The sequence below is a fragment of the Danio rerio genome, chromosome 6 (genome assembly GCF_049306965.1).
Source record: "Danio rerio strain Tuebingen ecotype United States chromosome 6, GRCz12tu, whole genome shotgun sequence".
NCBI classification, from domain to species: Eukaryota; Metazoa; Chordata; class Actinopteri; order Cypriniformes; family Danionidae; genus Danio; species Danio rerio.
This window is the reverse complement of record NC_133181.1, coordinates 2656444-2675501: the sequence shown is the minus strand read 5'-3', so window position 1 is coordinate 2675501 and position 19058 is coordinate 2656444. Positions and strand designations below refer to the sequence as shown.

At 31.4% G+C, this 19058-nt stretch overlaps 2 protein-coding genes across 7 annotated transcripts in view; one reads left to right on the top strand and one right to left on the bottom strand.

Moving 5' to 3' along the window:
* quob (quattro b) overlaps nucleotides 1–19058 on the bottom strand; it is an 85242-nt gene that overhangs the window by 17185 nt on the left and 48999 nt on the right. For all 3 annotated transcript variants that reach the window (XM_073952576.1, XM_068221648.2, NM_001004109.2), the window contains exons 5-17: nucleotides 17777–17900; nucleotides 16479–16572; nucleotides 16268–16354; nucleotides 14004–14120; nucleotides 13034–13129; nucleotides 11826–11974; nucleotides 11166–11304; nucleotides 9251–9373; nucleotides 8428–8622; nucleotides 6033–7141; nucleotides 3243–3492; nucleotides 2158–2247; nucleotides 1469–1699 (exon numbers count right to left, since the gene is read on the bottom strand). In XM_073952576.1, coding sequence (XP_073808677.1) covers nucleotides 1469–1699; nucleotides 2158–2247; nucleotides 3243–3492; nucleotides 6033–7141; nucleotides 8428–8622; nucleotides 9251–9373; nucleotides 11166–11304; nucleotides 11826–11974; nucleotides 13034–13129; nucleotides 14004–14120; nucleotides 16268–16354; nucleotides 16479–16572; nucleotides 17777–17900 — 2804 coding nt within the window. The remainder of the gene's footprint in view (nucleotides 1–1468; nucleotides 1700–2157; nucleotides 2248–3242; nucleotides 3493–6032; nucleotides 7142–8427; nucleotides 8623–9250; nucleotides 9374–11165; nucleotides 11305–11825; nucleotides 11975–13033; nucleotides 13130–14003; nucleotides 14121–16267; nucleotides 16355–16478; nucleotides 16573–17776; nucleotides 17901–19058) is intronic.
* dlgap4b (discs, large (Drosophila) homolog-associated protein 4b) overlaps nucleotides 17768–19058 on the top strand; it is a 253303-nt gene continuing 252012 nt past the window's right edge. For all 4 annotated transcript variants that reach the window (XM_073953505.1, XM_073953503.1, XM_073953500.1 and 1 more), the window contains exon 1: nucleotides 17768–17904. The gene's annotated coding sequence lies outside the window, so the exon portion shown is untranslated. The remainder of the gene's footprint in view (nucleotides 17905–19058) is intronic.

Sequence of the window (19058 nt, the reverse complement as noted above, 5' to 3'; positions counted from 1 at the left end):
ACATTTTAATAAACATTTATTTATTGTTTAATGATTTATTTAGCTTTAATGTTTATTTATTTACTTGTTTACTAAATAAATTTATGGCAATTTTGTAATAACCCTTCAATACTTACTACAATGAGATTATTCATTTTAAATGTCTTCACAGTTGCTGTTAATGACATTTTTATCATTTAATTGTTATTAAATGCACAAAGCCAGATAAAACAACTAAGTAAAAGCCAGAAATGTTTATTTGGCAAAATAAATAAATAAATAAATAAATAAATAAATAAATAAATAAATAATAATAATAATAAATAATAATAATAATAAATATATATATATATATATATACATTTGAAGTCAGAATTATTAGCCCCCCCGTTTATTTTTTTCACCAATTTCTGTTTAACGGAGAGCAGATTATTTTCAACACATTTCTAAACATAATGGTTTCAATAACTCATCTCTAATAATTGATTTATTTTATCTTTGCCATGATAATAGTAAATAATATTTGACTAGATATTCTTCAAGACACTTCTATACAGCCTAAAGTGTCATTTAAAGGCTTAACTAGGTTAATTAGGTTAACTAGGCAGGTCAGGATAATTAGGCAAGTTGTTGTATAACGATGGTTTGTTCTGTAGACTATCAAACAAATAGCTTAAATAGCTTAAATAGGCAAATAACTTTAACCTTAAAATGGTTTTCAAAAAATTAAAAAACTGCTTTTATTCTAGCCGAAACAAAACAAATAAAACTTTCTCCAGAAGAAAAAATATTATCAGACATACTGTGAAAATTTTCCTGCACTGTTAAACATAATTTGATATATATATATATATATATATATATATATATATATATATATATATATATATATATCAGTTAAATATTATTTTATAAAATAAATCAATATTTAGAATTTGTTTTTACATATTTTTCAATCTTTTATTTGTTTACTGTTTATTTTTTATTTGTCTTTTTATGTCTTTTAGTAACCCTTCAATTCCTATACTGTAAAAAGCAAGTTAATTTACTTTTAAAAAGTGAGTAAACATGTTGTAACATGCAGTTAAGTTGGCTTAATTTTTTTTACAATTATGCACACTTAATTATTTTAAAGCAATAGGTTCACTTACTTTTTAAAGTAAAGTAAACGACTCGCTTTAAAAGCAACAGATTTTAATTACTTTTAAAAAAATCAACTAATTGAAAAGCAATGGGTTTGCTCATTTAAGCAGCGGCCAAATCCCCCCTTTTTAAAATGAAGTCAACTAATCACTTTAAAAGCAATGGGTTTGCTCACTTTTTAAAGTAAAGTCAGCTAATCACTTATCACAGTGAAATTTTGTTTTATTCAAGATTGGAAACCAACCAATGTGAAATGATGTGCACAAATAAATAATTTCACTCGTGTTGACTTTAATGGACATAGTGCGTGTGTGTGTGTGTGTGTGTGTGTGTGTGTGTGTCTCACATCGCAGCCGTAGATGTCGTCCATGGCGAGCAGATTGTTTCCGTGCCGCAGCTGGAACTGGATGATGTTTAAAGCGGTGTGTATTTCTGTGCGCTGCAGTTCTGCATTTGTCACACACTCACACTCACGCAGCAGATCCTGCAGCAGCAGGCTGTATTTGCTGATGCGCTGCACCGGCTTCAGCAGATATGAAGACAAGTCCAGAGCATCCTTCAGCAGCTGCTGCTTCTGCTGCAAAACATACACGGACACACACTCAGAATAAGTGTATTATGCAAGTATTTAACTCCTAAAAAAATAAATAAAAACTCTTGTTTTTTCAATTAAAAGAAGGATTTTGTCTCTGTTAATATTTTGCAACAAGAAGGAGCTGCCCATGCAGATTATTAACATTACATTATTACCATTTATGTTGCAGCGCGCATCCTAATACTGGACTGGTCAATATTTTCAAGACGAAATGTCTCTAAATTAAATCAGAAACTATAATTTTTCCCTAAATCCAATATAAAAATGTATAAAAAACTTAGTTGTTTTCTTTTTTGTATCGATCATAATTCAATTGTAAACAAAAAGGTCATATTTTCTATAGGAGATCATAATGCATATCCCTAATATAAAAAAAACACAAATGCATGTGTCTAAAAACATCAGATTAGTATTGGGGAGAGACGGAGTTTATTTCTCACCTTAAAGAAGTCTTTGCCGTGCTGGATGAGCAGGTTCTCTGAGCGAGGCTTGTTCTTGCTATATAAGGCGTAAAGACCGAAACTTTCTTTCTGCAAAAAAAAAAATAAAATAAATTATGGACGCAGCATGGTTTGTGGTTCTTTGTGTGAAGATAGTATAAAGATAATATTTTTAGTATTTTTCAGTAAGTCTGGTACTGTCACATTGATAGTTAAACCACATTGGAGTGTTTTCAAGCATGAATCGCATTTTTAGGGTCGTGCATCTCAATTGCATTCAGGTCAGGACTTTGACTAGGCCACTCCAAAATCTTCATTTTGTTTTTCTTCAGCCATTCTGAAGTGGACTTGCTGGTGTAGTTTTCTATTTTTTGCCTCAATAATAAAAACCTGTCTTTATGTTTATGCATGATGTGTTTACTTGTGTTGTCTTTGACTAATGTTATCTTCATACTGAAGTAATTTCCTAATTTCTTTCTCCAAAATTAGGGTGATGCCTTTGGATTTGAGTTGAATATTCATTTGTTTGTGTGAAAAAGTGTTTGCCCCTTACTGACTTCCTCTTTTCTGCATGTTTGTCACACTTTAATGTTTCAAAGCATGAATATGTATCAAATATTTGTATGTTTTGTTTTGTTTAACATTTTTTCTGGATTTTTCAACATTATAAATAAACGTAAATCTTTAATTTTAGACTAATGCATAGATAAATATTAGTCTCAGATTGTGGGGTTCATTATTAATCTGGCATAGCTGCAATGACATCTTCAGTCATTGTATCTCAAGTAAAACCAGAGAAAAACAGTGATGTTTAAGGTAGTTTCTGGTTGACGTTTCATTATATACAGTATAAACAGTGGTGTGAAAAAGTGTTTGCCCCCCTACTGATTTCTATTTTTAGCCACACTTTAATCCTTAAATATCATTAAACTAATTTCTAAATCCTTTAAAACAGCATAAATAACTTCCACAAGAATATAAAGTGGGTTTGTGTGTGTGTGTGTGTGTGTGTGTGTGTGTGTGTGTGTGTGTGTGTGTGTTTGGATTACAGATGTTTTGCATGTGTAATTGTGTGGAGGGCTCACGTGTTTTAGGAAGCAGCGTCCCACACTGAAGGGCTTTTCCAGACAGAGCTCCAGCTCCTGAATAAAGTGATGTTGGTGAAAATCTCGCAGCTTCTCCAGATTCCCGAAGATTAATCCTCTCTGTCCGCGCAGGTCCTGCGGCACGTCGGGACGCTCCAGCTCCGGCATATAGTTCTCCACCACATACGCCAGAGCCCGAACATACTCCTGCTCCGTCTGCAACAACTCCTGCATGATCCGCTGCAGTTTACTGACACAAAACACACAACCACGCATACAGTAAGAGCCTGAACACGAAGTTCATTATTCAGAATATGACTTCACATCAATAACGCTCAATAGGAATCATCGTATAGCCTACAGTGGTGTGAAAAAGTAATTACCTCCCTTACTGATTTGACATATTTTTTCTGCATATGTAAGTGTTTCATGTTTTAGATCATGAATATGTGTTAAATATTACAGCATTTTCAACTTTAGTAATACACAGAAATCTTTATTATTTGACTGATGCATAAATATTATAGTCTCAGATTGTGGCGTTCATCATTTATCTGGCATAGCTACAATGACATCTTCATTTATTATATCTCATGCGGAACGAGAGAAAAATAGCAACATTTCTGGTAGTTTCTGGTAGACGTACAGTATATATAACAAAGAAATGTTCACAGTATGTCTGATAATATTTTTTCTTCTGGAAAAAGTTTTATTTGTTTTATTTCAGCTAGAATAAAAGCAGTTTTTAATTTTTTAAACACCATTTTTGGGACAATATTATTAGCCCCTTTAAGCAATTTTTTCCCCGATAGTCTGCAGAACAAACTATCGTAAAAGAATAACTTGGCTAACTACCCTAACCTGCCTAGTTACCCTAATTAACCTAGTTAAGCCTTTAAATGTAACTTTAAGCTGTATAGAAGTGTCTTGAAGAATATCTAGTCTAATATTATTTACTGTCAACATGGCAAAGATAAAATAAATCAGTTATTAAAGATGAGTTATTAAAACTATTATGTTTAAAAATGTGTTGAAATCTTCTCTCCGTTAAACAGAAACTGGGAAAAAAATAAACTGTTGGGCTAATAAATCAGGAACTAATAATTTCAGCTGCATATATATATACAGTGGTGTGAAAAAGTGTTTGCCATGACTTAAATAATAGTCAATCATAACACGTAAATGCATCATGAGGTTTTGAAGTGAAGGTTTTCATAATTAAGGAAAAGCTAAATGTAAAACTAAATAGCCCTTTGTGAAAAAGTGTTTGCCCCCAAAGCCTAATAACGACAACAACCGAAATCAAGCATCTTTTATAACTCGCAATGAGTCTGTTACAAATGAAGGAACTTTGGCCTGCTCATTTTTGCTGAATTGCTATTATTCAGCCATATTTAAGGGTCTTAAAGCATGAAGTGGCTTTTTAAGGTCATGTTGCCGCATCTTAATTGGATTCAGGTCAGGACTTTGACTAGGCCACTCCAAAGTCTTCATTAGGTTTTTCCTCTGGCATTCAGAGGTGGACTTGCTGGTGTGCTTTGGGTCGTTGCTCTGCTGCAAAACCCAAGTTCGCTTCTACTTGAGGTCACTAACAGATGGATATTCTCCTTCAGGATATTTTGGTTCACAGCAGAATTCATGGTTTCATTCATTTATTTATTTTCTTGTCGGCTTAGTACCTTTATTAATCCGGGGTCGCCACAGCGGAATGAACCGCCAACTTGTCCAGCAAGTTTTTACGCAGCGGATGCCCTTCCAGCCGCAACCCATCTCTGGGAAATAAATCAATATTATTCGACATAATTCTTTTTAAGAGTTCACACTATAATCCCCCCCCCCCTTATTTAGAGCTAATGGCAAATTAGAGACTGCTATGTTGAGATATACTGCTGGTTATGAGCTTGACTACTGTGCCAATTTGGATTGGTCGATTCCCCTAAGCAGGGTTCAACGCTAAGGATTTTTTCTGCTGGCCCAATCGGACTAATGGTTTAGATTTTTACTTGCCCTGCCAATATTCTCACTGGCCCCTCCAAAAAAAAGTTAATAGCTATTTCTTAGGCACAAATATAACAAAAAGTATCAAAATGTTTGTAAATATAGAATTTAAATATTTTTTAAAAATTATAAATGTGCAATGAGCAAGTGTTTTGAAACAAAAGATGGCTAAAGACCAGCCAAACTGACGGCAAACTGTACAAAAGATCACTTAATTTTTTTTTGTCGTGGTGTACCCTGGTATATGTCTGCTTCCAAGACGTTAGAAACAAATGTTTTCCTTTAACATCATCATTTGATGTTACCGCCATGTTGCTGTCTCTTCATTGTACTAATAACGTGCTCACATCATCCAATCAGATAAGAAGAACCGAGAAGGTAGCATTTGAAGGCTTGAAAATACGAACTGTTTCTCAATTCTAAAACTGTATTTGCACGCAACTGACAAATAGTCACAGGCAAATTAAACTTTAGTAACAAGGCAGCAGTGGCCCAATCGGGCCAGTAACGATCCTGTCTACTGTCCCGAGCATCTCACACGCTGGCCCCGGGCCATCGGGCAGTCCTTATTGTTGAGCCCTGCCCCTATGATTCACCTAATCATGCGATAGCCAACGTGGGACCAGCCGTGATCAATCATAAGCACGTGCTCCTCTCGAAATTAGTTTATAAATAAACTTCTATCACTAAACCTGTTGAATGACTGAATGCTTCCTCAATTGCAAGTCGCATAGGACAAAAGCGTCTGCTAAATGACTGAAGGTAATATACAGTAGGCTGTGTTTGACTCACAGTGCAGTGCTGGTGTTCTCCAGTATACATTCAGGCTTGCAGACGGACTCCTCCTGCTTTGTAAACGCGTTATCTGAACATCTCACTCCTGAGCCGTGATCCTCAGATCCGCAGTCACTGCTGCACTTTTGGCTGAATCCCGAAGCGCTGGAGCAGAAACTGTCATGCTGATTGAGTTCAGAGCTCAGTCCTTCTAATGATGCTCCAACACAGGAGGCTGCAGCATCGGTTTTGCACAGAGGAATGTTATAACGGTAGCCTCGCAAGCAGGATTCTGCACTTTGAGAGCGGATGAAGACTTTATAATGTGCTGTTTGACCAAACTTATGGATCCGTCCTGATTTTCTGAGATCATCGTCACTGTGAGAGTGTTTATGATGATGCTCTTTTAACTTTCTGTCAGAGGGATGGTGTGATATAGCTTGAGGTTCATGCAAATGACTTGTGTTTTGGTCTGTGCATTGAACAGATTCCTGAATATGTGATGCAGAGTCTTTATGCATGCTTGGATTGCGTGATGTATTATTAGTTTCCTGCAACATACTGGCTTTTTGGACTGTGCATTGAACAGATTGTTGAGCATGTGATGTAGATTCATTATGCATGCTTGAGGCATTGTGTAATTTGTCTTTAGTTTCATGCAAATGTCTTGTTTCTTGTTCTGTGCATTCAACAGATTGTTGAATGCGTGATGCAGATTGTTCATGCACGCTTGAAGTCATTACTTGCTCAAACTTTGATCCCTCTGCAGACTGTAAATACGTCAGTGTCTCATTATCACCCTGTTCGGCGGCTCTATTTTGGGTTTGACCGCTGACAGGGTTCAATTGTGCCTCGTCCTGGCTGTCCTTGTGTGTGTGTGCGGCCTGCAGGATCTCGGAGAGCCGCTGTCGGATGTCTCGGCATTGAGTCTGCACTGCGTTCCACATCCAGATCCCATCCGGAAGCCTCTCCAGCAGGGCGGCGCTCCTGTCCTGAAAGTGCTGGGGTGAGAAATGTTGAAAACGCTGCTCAAATGCATGCAGGGAACTCCAGCAGACGCTCATCGGGGAGTTTGAGGACTTCATGTGATCTAAATACTCCATACACTCCTTCACAAGAGACGAGGCCTGGGGGACAAAGAAGAAGTCATTTTAGACTGAATATATTTAGAATGTTTATTTATATTTGGTTGTTTTATATAACGTTTGGACTGTTTTTAGGTAATGTATACATGACTGGAGATATTTTAGTTGTACACTTTACACTTTTAAATGAATGCTTGTCATAAGACTCAAGCATTCAAGAGCACTGTAGTATAATGTTGTTTTTAAATTAAGTCTTTTCTGGTTATTATAATAAAATAAAATAAAATAAAATAAAAAAGTTAGATTTAAAGTAAATTTTATTCCTTTGAAAAAAGGTGTAAAGGTGAATTTTCTGCAGCATTACTGCTGTCTTTAGTGTTTATAATATATAATATATAATGTTTTTTAAGATTTCTGGGAAAAAATAGAGTAAAAAAACAATAATAATGAAATGAAATTAAATGAAATTAAATTAAAGGAATTTCATTCCTTAGAAATAAGGTAAGTAAAATAAAGCTAAATAAAAAAAAAATAATAAAATAAAATAAAATAAAAAAACAGTAATAAAATAAAATAAAATAAAATAAAGTTAAATTAAAGTTAAAGTTAATTTTATTTAATTTTATTGAGTTGAATTTTCTGCAGCATTACTGCTGTTTTCAGTATTTATATAATGTTTTTAAAGATGTTTTTAACGTCTTTTCTGGACAAAATACAGTAAAAACACTATAAAATAAAATATAATAAAATAAAAACATTAAAAAAAAATTTAATAAAATAAAAACATAAAAATAAAATATAATAAAATAAAAACATAAAAATAAAATAAAATAAAATTAAATTAAATTAAATTAAATTAAATTAAATTAAATTAAATTAAATTAAATTAAATTAAATTAAATTAAATTAAATTAAATTTTCTTTTATTTTCTTTTCTTTTCTTTTCTTTTCTTTTCTTTTATTTTATTTTATTTTATTTTATTTTATTTTATTTTATTTTATTTTATTTACAAAGTGAACTTTAATCCGTTAAAAAAATGTGTAAAGCTGAGTTTTCAGCATCATTACTGCTGTCTGCTCTGTTCATCAGGGCAAAATACAGTAAAAACAGTAATATTGTTAAATAAATAAAAAATAAATTCAATAGAAAGTGAATTGTAAAAGCGCTATACAAATAAAGATTAATTGAATTGAATTGTATTCCTTTAGTGTAAAGCTGAGTTTCCAGCATCATCTACAAAAGCTGAATTGACAGCATCATCTTTCAGTAACTCTGTGTTAAATATCTGTTTTCCCACAGAAATGCATGACAATGTTAATGGACTGACCTCCTCACAGAAGCGATAGAGATCCACAGATGTCTGCAGATCAGATTTACGCTCTTCTGCTTTCAGGAGAAACCCTGTCATCCTGGTTTTAAACCCAGTGGTGTAACATCTAAACGCATCCGTTTCAGGATAATGTGTGCCTTTGCTTTTCCTCTCCACGTCCTTTATCAGCAACATCCCTCTTTCTTTATTCTCCTACAAAAGCAAGAACGAGATGTTTTTTGCACACATTGCACAAAATATCTCCATCCGTCATCCGTTATCTTTATTCAAGACCGCACATTCCCAAACTATCAGCACAACTCTGGTATCTTTATTACTTAGTGATTCATTTGAACTCAAAAGCTCACATTAATCCATTACTGTCTGACATTTTTCAGGTGTTATGAAGGCAGACATTCATTTTCCTTCGGCTTAGTCTCTGATTTATCAGGGGTTGCAACAGCGGAATGAACTGCCAACTGTTCCAGCATATGATTTAGCAGCAGATGGCCTTTCAGCTGCAACCCAGAACTGGGAAACATTTATACACACTCATATTCACACACCACGGTCAATTTAGCTTATTCAATTCCCCTATAGTGCATGTGTTTAACCAGAGAACCCGGAGGAAACCCACACCAACATGGGGAGAACATGCAAACTCCACACAGAAATCCCAACTGGCCCAGCCGAGACTCGAATTAGTGACCTTCTTGCTGTGAGGTGACAGTACTAATCACTGAGCCACCGTGCTGTCACAAATTACAGTATTTTTTTAACATTTGGTTCAAAGTATCATCTTCTCAGTGTATGTCCGATTGAAAGTCTTGAGGATTTTCACCTTTGCTTGTCTGAGGAGGGTCTGTGTGTCTTGAAGTCTCTGCTGGATCTTCTGCAGGGTTTTCTCTGCGTCGTCTTTGTCTTTCTGCCATAACCGCTCTTCTGCATCACACCATTTTTGGATCTGCAAACATCATAGGCATTAAACACAAGCTGAATTGATGATATTTATGTTCACAGAAGACACTTCAGGAATCTGCTATCACACACTGTTGACTCTCTCAGACATAAAGATAAGTTATATATATATATATATATATATACAGTTGAAATCAGAAATATACCCCCCTGAATTATTAGCCCCCTGTTTATTTTTCCTCCAATTTCTGTTTAACAGGGAGCAGATTTTTTCAGCACATTTCTAATCATAATAGTTTTAATAACTCATCTCTAATAACTGATTTATTTTATCTTTGTCACAATGACAGTAAATACTGTTTGACTAGATATTCTTTAAGACACTTCTATACAGCTTAAAGTGACATTAAAGGCTTAACTATCTTAATTAGGTTAACTAGGCAGGTTAGAGTAATTAGGCAAGTTATTGTATAACAATGGCTTGTTCTTTAGACTATCGGAAATATAAATAGCTTTAAATTTAATTTTGACTATAAAATTATTCATAAAAAATTTAAAACTGCTTTTATTCTAGCCAAAATAAAACAAATAAGACTTCCTAAGACTTCCTCTAGAAGAATATATATATATATATATATATATATATATATATATATATATATTCTTCTAGAGAAAGTCTTATTTGTTTTTACCATTTTTAAATAATTCCCAAATGGTGTTTAACAGAGTAAGCATATTTTCACAGTATTTCTGATAATATTATTTGTTTTGTTTCAGCTGGAATAAAAGCAGTTTTTAATTTTTTAAAGACCATTTTAAGGTCAAAATTATTAGCCCCTTTAAGCTATATTTTTTTCAATACTCTACAGAACAAACCACTGTATACAATAACTTGCCTAATTACCCTAACCTGCGTAGTTAACCTAATTAACCTAGTTAAGCCTTTAAATGTCACTTTAAGCTGTATAGAAGTGTCTTGAAGAATATCTAGTCTAATATTATTTACTGTCATCATGGCAAGGATAAAATAAATCAGTTATTAGAGATGAGTTATTAAAACTGCTATGTTTAGAAATGTGATGAAAAAATCTTCTTTCTATTCAACATAAATTGGGGAAAAAATAAACGGGGCTAATAATTCTGCCTTCAGTTTTACATATATGTGTATATCAACAAAAATTGTCAATTCTCACTATTAATATTGGTTACTACTTGCTATTATTAAAATATTGTCTGTTTAGCACATATTCTGCATGATTTTATTTTACATCCATAATCCTAAACCCAACTACTACCTTAAAAACTATTAATAAACTGCAAGTAAGAAGTATATTGAGCTAAAACTCAGAGTTAATGGTTTATCACTAGCAAGATTTGTACCTTAAAATAAAGTATGACCATCTATAAAAATTACTATAACTACAGAAGCATACCATGTTACAAAAACATTATATTTATTACATGTGTGTCTTGTCGCCTGTTATTTTAAATGCTTGGATGCAGTTTTAGCATTAAAGAGTGGGAAACAATCCTAATCCTAATAATTATTACAATTCTTTATTACACAATTATTAATATACTATTAATAAATTTCACTATGAGTTCTTAAAAAAACTAAGTAAGCATTTAAATACATATAGAAATAAAACTGTTTATTACAGCTGGCTTTATTTAGCGCAGTGCTGTTGTGTTTCAGACTGAAGGCTGACACTGTCTGTCTGTCTATATGACACTGGCTGATTTATTCTCTGCACCAGACACTCTTCACTTCTTAGTGTTTGTCTTGTGTTATTTTCAGCTTCTGTAGGCTGTAGACTCATTATCTGTCAGAAACGTACGGTGTGGAGCGAGTCTTGAGTTTCCCTCAGCAGAAGAACGTGTTCGAGGTGTTGCAGAGACTGGTTGGACTTCATCACCAGCGTGTGAACGGACTCTTCCACCTGGTCATAAAGACACGTCACTGACTCCAGAGAGTCTCTGCAGGACACAGAAAAACACACATCTGAGGGTTAGTGTGCCTTCTGGGATTTAGTGTGGAAAAAAGTCTTTAAACAAAAATTGTCTACAAACAAACCACTGTTGACTTGCCTGATTACCCTCACTTTAACCTAATTAACCTAGTTAAGCCTTTAAATGTCACTTTAAGCTGTATAGAAGTGTCTTGAAAAATATCTAGTCTAATATTATTTACTGTCATCATGACAAAGATCAAATAAATCAGTTATTAGAGATGAGTTATTAAAATTATTATGTTTAGAAATGTGCTGAAAAAAATCTGCTCTTCGTTAAACAAAAATTGGGGAAAAATATTCAGGAGGGCGAAAACTTCTGAGGTTATGTGGGTTCTCTAATGGAGTGCATATTGTGTTTAAAGGCTCTTGTTGTTACGTAAACAGGATGAAGTTGGACACAACAGCTGTCTAAACATTATGATCACAGTAAACATGTGCGTCTCTGTAGACGAGTAACTTAATATTCAGACAGACTGAAGGAAACACCTGAAGTCCTCAGAATGGGCGAATCGAGACTCCTCCCTCCTCATCCTGGCCAGGATAGCCCCGCCCTCTCTCTGCAGCGCAACTAATCGCGTGTCTTCAAGCACCATCTTCATAGAACTCCTTTGCTCCTGGATGCAGGACTGGACATCCTGAATAAAGTGAGGTTACTTCAGGAGGTATTATATTAAAATAAATTATAAGCTTTTCAGCTATCCATTAATTTTCAATTAAGTTTGAAATTTAATTTAATTTAATTTAATTTAATTTAATTTAATTTAATTTAATTTAATTTAATTTAATTTTATTTTATTTTATTTTACTTTATTTTATTTTATTTTATTTTATTTTATTTAATTTTATTTTATTTTATTTTATTTTCATTTTCTTTTCAGCTTAGTCCTTTTTTAATTTAATTTAATTTAATTTAATTTAATTTAATTTAATTTAATTTAATTTAATTTAATTTAATTTAATTTTTTATTTTATTTTATTTTATTTTATTTTATTTTATTTTATTTTATTTTATTTTATTTTATTTTTAAAATGGTAACACACATTAACATTTAATTAAATTGATTTATTAAATGAACAAAAAACTATTTAATTTGACCTTCTTGCTGTGAGGCGAAATTGCTACCCACTGTGCCATTGTGCAGCCCTTTATTTAACATTATTATGTATATTTTTTATATTTTTTGTTATTTTTTTGCTTATTTCAAGTATTTAATAGTTTTCTTCACAAAAACAACATTGTCTCAGATTAGGAATGCATATTGTACTCTAACAACTGATTTTAGAGATTCATTGTCATTGTTTATATTAGATATTTAATATTGTATGCTAATTTGTCTTATTATAATTCCACTTAATCTTTAAAAAACACTAATATGTTAGTACAATAGCTAAATACAACCTTTTACAAACCTCTAAATTATAAATATGTCTTACTGTACATTAGGAAGTTTTAATTTATATATTAATTTGTAATAATTAAAATCAAAGCATCAAAGTGTTTTTTTCTGAATAAACAGAGCTTGAATCAGAGCAAAAAAAATAAACAATAAAATGTGAAAAATTGTATATTAATTAAATAACCGAAAATTATTGGAAAAGTAATAATATTAGTGCATTTTTTATGCTTCAAAAAAGAAAAAAAATAACTAAAGCATCGGTGCATGAATGTGTATTATTATAATCCCAGTGTTTACCTTTGCAGTGTCTGTTCTTTTAACATCCAGTCTCCTGATTGCGGTATGTAGTAGTGAAGACGCTGCTTCAAGTTCGATTTGAAAGAGGGAAAGTTTCTGCAGCACAAGTAAAAGAAAAGAAGACATATTTATAATGGCTTCATGACAATCATGTTTATGACAGATTTATGACAATCTCTGTTGTCTTTGTAATGTCATGTTGTCATGATAAAGACAAAAACAAGTTGTGATGTACTTCTTAATGTCAAGTTGTCATAACAAACAATGTCGCCTTTACATTTAAAATGACAACTGAGCTAATGACATTTAATAACAGTTGTTATAAGCATGCATAAAATCTCATTCACATTCATGACATGTGTCATGTCACGATTATAAAGGTTTAATGACATATAAACATTTTTAAACATCTAATAAACATTCTTATAAACATCTCTTCAAGTAAATTGTTACCAAAAGAATAGTGATGGCAGAAACTGTACATTTTAAAAGGATAGTTCTAACAAAGGTTAAAATGATGTTATCATTTACTCATCCTCCTTTAATTTCTTTCTACTGTCGAACAAGAAGATATGCTTAAAAATAATGCTGGAAAAACAAAAACAGTCATTGACTTCTATGTTGTTTTTTTTGTTCTTACTATGGAAGTTGGTAGCTCCAACATTTTTCAGAATATCTTCTTTTATGTTCAACAGAAAAAATATGAAAATTCATAAAGGTTTTCGACCACTGGAGTGTGAGTAAATTTCATTTTTGTGTGAACTGTCCCTTTAATTCTTGTTGTAATTCTACATTGTTAAAAGTGAAAACCTACACTATGTACAACAGCATGTTACAACTACATGAATTAATTAGCTTCCACTTAATTTATTACTATTTTAAATAAGTAAATAAATAGGAAAATCTTAATTCTTTTAGGTGTAAGACGTCATTAATTTATCATTAATATAGTCACTTTATTTTTTTCTACCTGGTGAAACTGAAGCCAGTCTTCATGACTGTACGGGAAGCTTCCGGAGAGGTCAGAGGTCAGCTGATGTCCATCCACTGTCTTATGAAGAGCTTTCAGTGACGTCACAACATCTATCTGAGAGAAACCATCATGCATTTTAACATACTGTACAAGAACCAAGCACTAATATTACATACACACTGGGATCTGTATTTTCATGAGTATGCATTTGTGAATAAAATAAATAAAATACAGTGAAAAATGCTAAATATTATTATGGATTAAAATAACTGGTTTTGATTATATTAAATTTTAAAATCTTATTTATTTAAATGATTCAAAGCTGAGTTTTCAGCATCATTACTTCAGTCTTCAGTGTCAAATGAGATCATTTTAATATGCTGATTTCGAGATCAAGAAACATTTCTCATTACCAGCATTGTTCAAAATAGTTGTGCTGCTTCATACCTCCCACATATAAATAAATAAATAAATTAATTAATTAATTAATAAATAAATTATATATATATATATATATATATATATATATATATATATATATATATATATATATATATATATATATATATATATATATATATATATAAATGAACGGATGAATGGTTAAATAAATTGAATTATATGTTAATTACACATATGGCATACAAATTCATTTTTTGGGTTTTAAATATGTCACATAAGATACATATATTTAAAAAAATGTCGACTAACACATACATTTTTCAAGAGTTCACACTTAGTTGACACTTTTCAAGAGTTCACATTTCAAGAGATTTACACCCAGTTACTTTAGGTCTCGAAAGCTTCCCCTGCTAAAGGAGGAAAAGGGGGAGATGGGGTGGATGGGGGGTTTCTTCAAAAACGAAGATAAGGATGGTAGGATGAATGGGCTTATTTATTGGAGGCTAGAATTCATCTGGTGATAGGTAATGCGAGACCAGCCATTTTTCAACAATTGCAATTACAAATGTGGTCATAAATATTTTAGCTATAATTTTATATATGTAATTATATATTTTGGAATAAATGTAGCATGTATGACATTTATTTGAAATATGTCAAATTCAAATACGAACTTGTGTGTCATAAATATAATTTGCATATTTTTCCTTCTCTCAAAATGCAATGTGGGTTTTGTGGAAACCATAAATTCAAGATAATTTGATAAACAAAAAAGAACAAACAAAACAAAAACAAAACAACATTTATTTGAATCAGAAAAGTGCTGAAACATCATCAATGTGTTCACTGTCACTTTTTTTTTATCAATTTTTATGAATATTTAATTTCAAAAGTATTAATTTATTTCAATAAAATTAATTAAATGTTTAATATCAATAATAATACAAATAATAATAATAATAATAATAATAAAATTATTATTATTATTTGTATTATTACACTACCACCCCTACTACTACTACTTCTGCTAATATTAATGATAATAATTATTAATATAATAATAATTAATATAATAATAATTATAATAATAATAATAATAATTATAATAATTATTATTAATAATAATATTATTATTATTATTATTATTATTATTATTATTATTGTCAATATTATTATTGTCAATATTATTATTATCATCATCATTTGTTATTATTATTATTATTATTATTGTCAATATTATTATTATTATTATTATTGTTGTTGTTGTTGTTAATATTATTTTTATTATTATTATTATTGTTGTTGTTGTTATTAATATTATTATTATTTTTATTATAGTTATTGTTATTAATATTACTTTTTATTTATTTTATTCATTCATTCATTCATTCATTCATTTTCTTTTCGGCTTAGTCCCTTTATTAATCCGGGGTCGCCACAACAGAATGAACCGCCAACTTGTCCAGCAAGTTTTACGCAGTGGATGCCCTTCCAGCTGCAACCCATCTCTGGGAAACAATTATTATTATTATTATTATTATTATTATTATTATTATTATTATTATTATCATTGTTAGTATACTACCACCACTACTAATAATAATAATAGTAATTTAATATAATAAAAACAACAATAATAAAAATAATATGATAAAAAATAGTTATTATTATTATTATTATTATTATTATTATTATTATTATTATTATTAACTATAATTCTTTTTAACATCAGCCTTTTAACCCTGATCTGATCTCCAGAACCGCAGACACATTTTTAGGTGTAACTTGGGTGTAAATTGCAGGTTTCTGTGAAGGTGTAATTGCTGGGTTTGGTCAGTGTGTTTGGGAGTCTTAATTACCTGCAGACCAGGATGCTTTTCTGGTCGAGGATTTGCATCTTTATCAACAAGCATCAAGATAGTGTGCACTGCATGAAGGGCCTGCTCCTGTTTCACACACACAGAGAAAACACTGCAGATCCGCCACCCAGTGGACAAATACATTTCTATACTGTGTGGAAATGAAGGATGTGTTTGCATTGATGCAGCTGGGGATGATTGATTTCCTCACCTGAACCATGAGCAGTGATTTGTAGAACACAGAGGTTAAAGGGCACTTCCTGCTGTCAATCACTACAGTCAGACCCAACTCTCTGACCTCCGACCTGAAAAAAATTAAAAATAAAAAACTAAATAAAATAACAATAACATTTTACATTGTGCGATTATTTGTATTAGTTAATAAAGAAATAATAAAAAACAACAGGCATCAAAAATGTATTAACATAAAGAAACAAAAACTGTCTGCATGTAATTTACAACTTGTGCTTTGCTTCAACTTATGGGTAGATTTTCATCTTTCTGTTCTCATGGTCACTTACTAAATAACATGTTTATATGCTCTTTTCATACTGAGGGTATTATTAAACTTCTATTATTATTATTATTATTATTATTAATAATAATAATAATAATAATAATAATAATAATAATAATAATAATAATAATAATAATAATAATAATAATAACTCTAACCTTCATTAAGACACAATAAAATTAATGCTTTACCAAAACAATGTAGAAAGTATAAGAGCAATATTAATACAGATGATACAGATGTAATATCAGAGTTTCAGAATTTCGTTGTATCCTTTTAGTTTTAATATTTATATTATTATACATTAATATGCACACTTCTCAATTTACACATGTCTGTAAATGTAATTTTATTAAATTATAAACAACATAAATCTACTAAAGACTAAACTAGAAGAATCTAAGTTGTTGCTAGAAGGGATACAGCTGCGTCTGGAAGTTTATTCATTCATTCATTTTCTCTACAGCTTAGTCCCTTTATTAATCTGGGGTCGCCACAGCGGAATGAACCGCCAATTTATAGTGCATGTGTGTCCGGAGGTTAACGATAATATTTTATATTATTTATAAAATTGTCAAGTAATTGTGTTTTATCAACGTGTACCCTAAACCTAAAACAAACCATCACAATAATGTAAAAACAGTCATTCATTCATTCGTTTTTCTTGGGCTTAGTCCCTTTATTCAGCAGGGGTCGCCACCGCGGAATAAACCGCCAACTATTCCAGCATGTTTTACACAGCTCCAACAGTCATACAAAACACTAATTAAACCAAGTATTTCTCATATTATTTCTTAAATTACCCTTTAAATTTTATTTGATTATTGCCAACCCTCACGGTAATGTAAAAATATTAATTATTGTTGTACAGTGTCACACAACTATACTGTAATGTGAGTATCCGCAGCTGTATCCCATCTAGACTTGTTGAGTGTCCACCACCCCTCACTGCCCTCTTGTGGTGATTGCGAACACTGCTGTGAGTTTTGTACCTGGGAATGGAGTGCAGGTACAGCAACAATCTGCAGAGCTCCAGAGGAGAAACCTGAGGGGAAATCCAGCCATTTCTGCCCCCGTACACCTCAACCACAGCCCGGCCAGCTCTGTCGCGACCGCCTGGGTGAGTAAGAGAACAGACTGAGTGACAAATAACAGAACATGCATGTGTTTCTGGGCTTGTTAAATCGTTTGTAGTCATCATTCACAATGCACATGCTGTAGTCAATCATACACCTGTCAGAGAAATTCACAGTTGGTCTTTCGAACGCTTTCAGTGTTTACATTTGATCTATTAAGCTTTACCTTTGTGGAATGGTGCAACTTGTAAAGTGCATGCTAAATGTTTGCAAGTAATTTACAAGATATGTTCATCAGCAATAGTTCAAACCTCTGAATTCACTTTAATATATGAATCACTTTAATATTAATACTTTAATATCTTTATTATTAATCATGTACTGACCCACATGCTGACTTTAATATCCGTATTACTTTAATATATCAATCACTTTAATATCTTTAATATTAATCATGTACTGACTGACATGTTGACTTTAATATTAATATTACTTTAATATATTAATCACTTTAATATCTTTAATATTAATCATGTACTGACCTACATGCTGACTTTAATATAATTATTACTTTAATATATTTATCACTTTAATATCTTTAATATTAATCATGTACTGACCCACATGCTGACTTTAATATAAATATTATTTTAATATATTAATCACTTTAATACTTTAATATTAATCGTTTACTGACCGACATGCTGACTTTAATATCAGTATTGCTTTAATATAATAATCACTGTATTACTTTAATGTATTAATTACTTTAATACTTTAATATTAGTCATGAACTGACCAACATGCTGACTTTAATATCAGTATTACTTTAATATAAATTTATTAATCACTTAAATACTTGAATATTTATAATTTACTCATCCAAACGCTGAAGTCTTTAAAGACTTTGCATTTTTATTATTGTGTGTGTGTGTGTTTGTGTGTGTGTGTGTGTGTGTGTGTATGTGTGTGTGTGTAAATTCTTCATAATTTTCTCACAATTTTTTTTTTTTTAAAGAACAAAACAATTGTTGTTAACCATTTCTCTGATTAGTATAAACATGCTCAGTCGTGATGCATTGTTGTTGTTGTTTTCATGCAAATTAAGTGCATGATTGGGAAGTCTAATTCAAAAAGCATGCTAGCAGTAGTCCATATGCTTGTGCATAATTTCCCAAATCCTCTGAAGTCATGTAAT